The 1,725-nt window shown below is 37.1% G+C and overlaps 1 protein-coding gene across 1 annotated transcript in view; it reads right to left on the reverse strand.

Moving 5' to 3' along the window:
• The window catches only part of LOC106534777 (kinesin-like protein kif7), a gene marked incomplete in the record, with an annotated part of 4,556 nt that extends 3,024 nt beyond the window's left edge, over window positions 1-1,532 (reverse strand). The window contains 2 exon segments of the mRNA XM_014031530.1: window positions 65-455; window positions 1,455-1,532. Of these exon segments, the coding sequence (XP_013886984.1) occupies window positions 65-395 (331 nt within the window).
• Between the last annotated feature and the right edge of the window lie 193 nt (window positions 1,533-1,725).

The following is a 1,725-nucleotide window of genomic DNA, read 5'->3' on the forward strand; positions in this document are numbered from 1 at the left end:
AATTAACTTCTATTTTTGAACTCAGATATTTTAGTGAAAAACATTACAAAAACACAAAACTTACTAATATTAGCTTCTCCAATAGTGTATGTCTTGCCTGAGCCTGTCTGCCCATAAGCAAAGACTGTGGCATTGAAGCCTTGGAAAAAAGCATCTATGAGTGGTTCAACGGACAGAGAATAAACCTCTTCCTGACAGCAACTTTCTTCAAACAGGTAGTCACAGAGAAAATGTCGGTCGTGGCCCAAAGTAACTCGATGGAGTTCAGCGTCCACAGTGATGCAACTTTCATGACAGTGGAGAAGCTCTTTGGGAAGCAGGGGCCGAACTCGAACAGCTACTTGAACTGCAGAGTAGTCTCCTCTGGCTTGGCCTCCAGGCACTTTGAGAGGCATTTTTTCCTGCACCGCTCCTGCTCTTCTGATTCACTGTTATTTATTGATCATTTTGGGTCCCTGAAATGAAGAAGAAAGAAACGTTATAATAGGATTTAAGATGATTGTAGGGGGAATATAGAAAGACATCAAACAGATTAAACAATCAGTGAAAGCTGCTGTGCAGTTACAAACAATCTGTAAATATTTATTCAAACAATTGTGCAAAGGGGACAAATTTAGACTGCCAAGAGAGTGACACGTTAATTACATACATAACATTAGAAATACATGAAAAAAAAAGGAAAACGTGATCAAACAATAACTGAGAATAACAGCAGATACCAACACTTTGGTGCAGTCAAGGTGGATTTGTTCCAGTATATCTGATTATTTGTAATAGCAGTTTTCACATAGAAATCAAAGTAAACACTCCAGTTTAGATGAGAAAATCAGCATCTTCACTCCAAGCATATTTGTAAGAGAATCCTAATATGATTGTTTTGATAAAGAATAAAATATTACAACACATTCTTTTATTAGTTATAAAATATTATATTTCTACAGATCAGGTGTTCCTGGCTCCATAATAAATCTCAGCTCCCAATACAGAGAAAACTGGATTATCACAAACAGTATGCGGTAAATTTGTGGCTCCTATATAATATAAACATATATTTAAAATATTAAAATGTAATTTTTAGCCCCATTACACTACAGTTAGCAAGGTTAAAAACCAAAGCATCATGTTAGCAAGTGGCAAACATCACGGCGATACCGAGTTAGCAGGCTAACGTTAGCTCGCTAATGGACAACTTTAGAAAACGGGACGTGTAAAGTCAAAAGTGACAAAACTAACTCAAAGCGTGTCAACATTTTATCTCGCTACTGTACCTGTAAACTTTTATATACTCTGCACGCTTCATTAAGGCGATAATTTTACGAAAGCAACTACAGCTAGGCAGGCTAAAAAAGTTAGCCAAGTTAGTTTAAACAACAATGAAGATGAGCAAACCTGCGATAAAAGTAACGTTACATCGCACTGACTGGTTCTGGTCACTAACATTTAACAACACTTACTTAAATAAATACGAGAAGTTACGAATGTGGTTTTAGGACAATGCAGTCAGAAATGTTTCTTTTAGTAGTAGGCGGAACTTTCGCGCATGTTTTTGTTGTTCCGGGGACCGATAAACAGACGGCACGGTTGTTGCACCGCCACCGATTTCCCCTTTTAAACTGGACGGAGAGCGTGTCCTCATTACTCTTTATCTGCTGCATTCAAGTCAGAAATCTGTAAAAACACCTCAAATGTTACGATATTTGAACTAATTTTAAGGTAGTTTTTTTT

Source organism: Austrofundulus limnaeus, unplaced genomic scaffold (genome assembly GCF_001266775.1).
Source record: "Austrofundulus limnaeus strain Quisiro unplaced genomic scaffold, Austrofundulus_limnaeus-1.0 Scaffold1267, whole genome shotgun sequence".
NCBI lineage: Eukaryota > Metazoa > Chordata > Actinopteri > Cyprinodontiformes > Rivulidae > Austrofundulus > Austrofundulus limnaeus.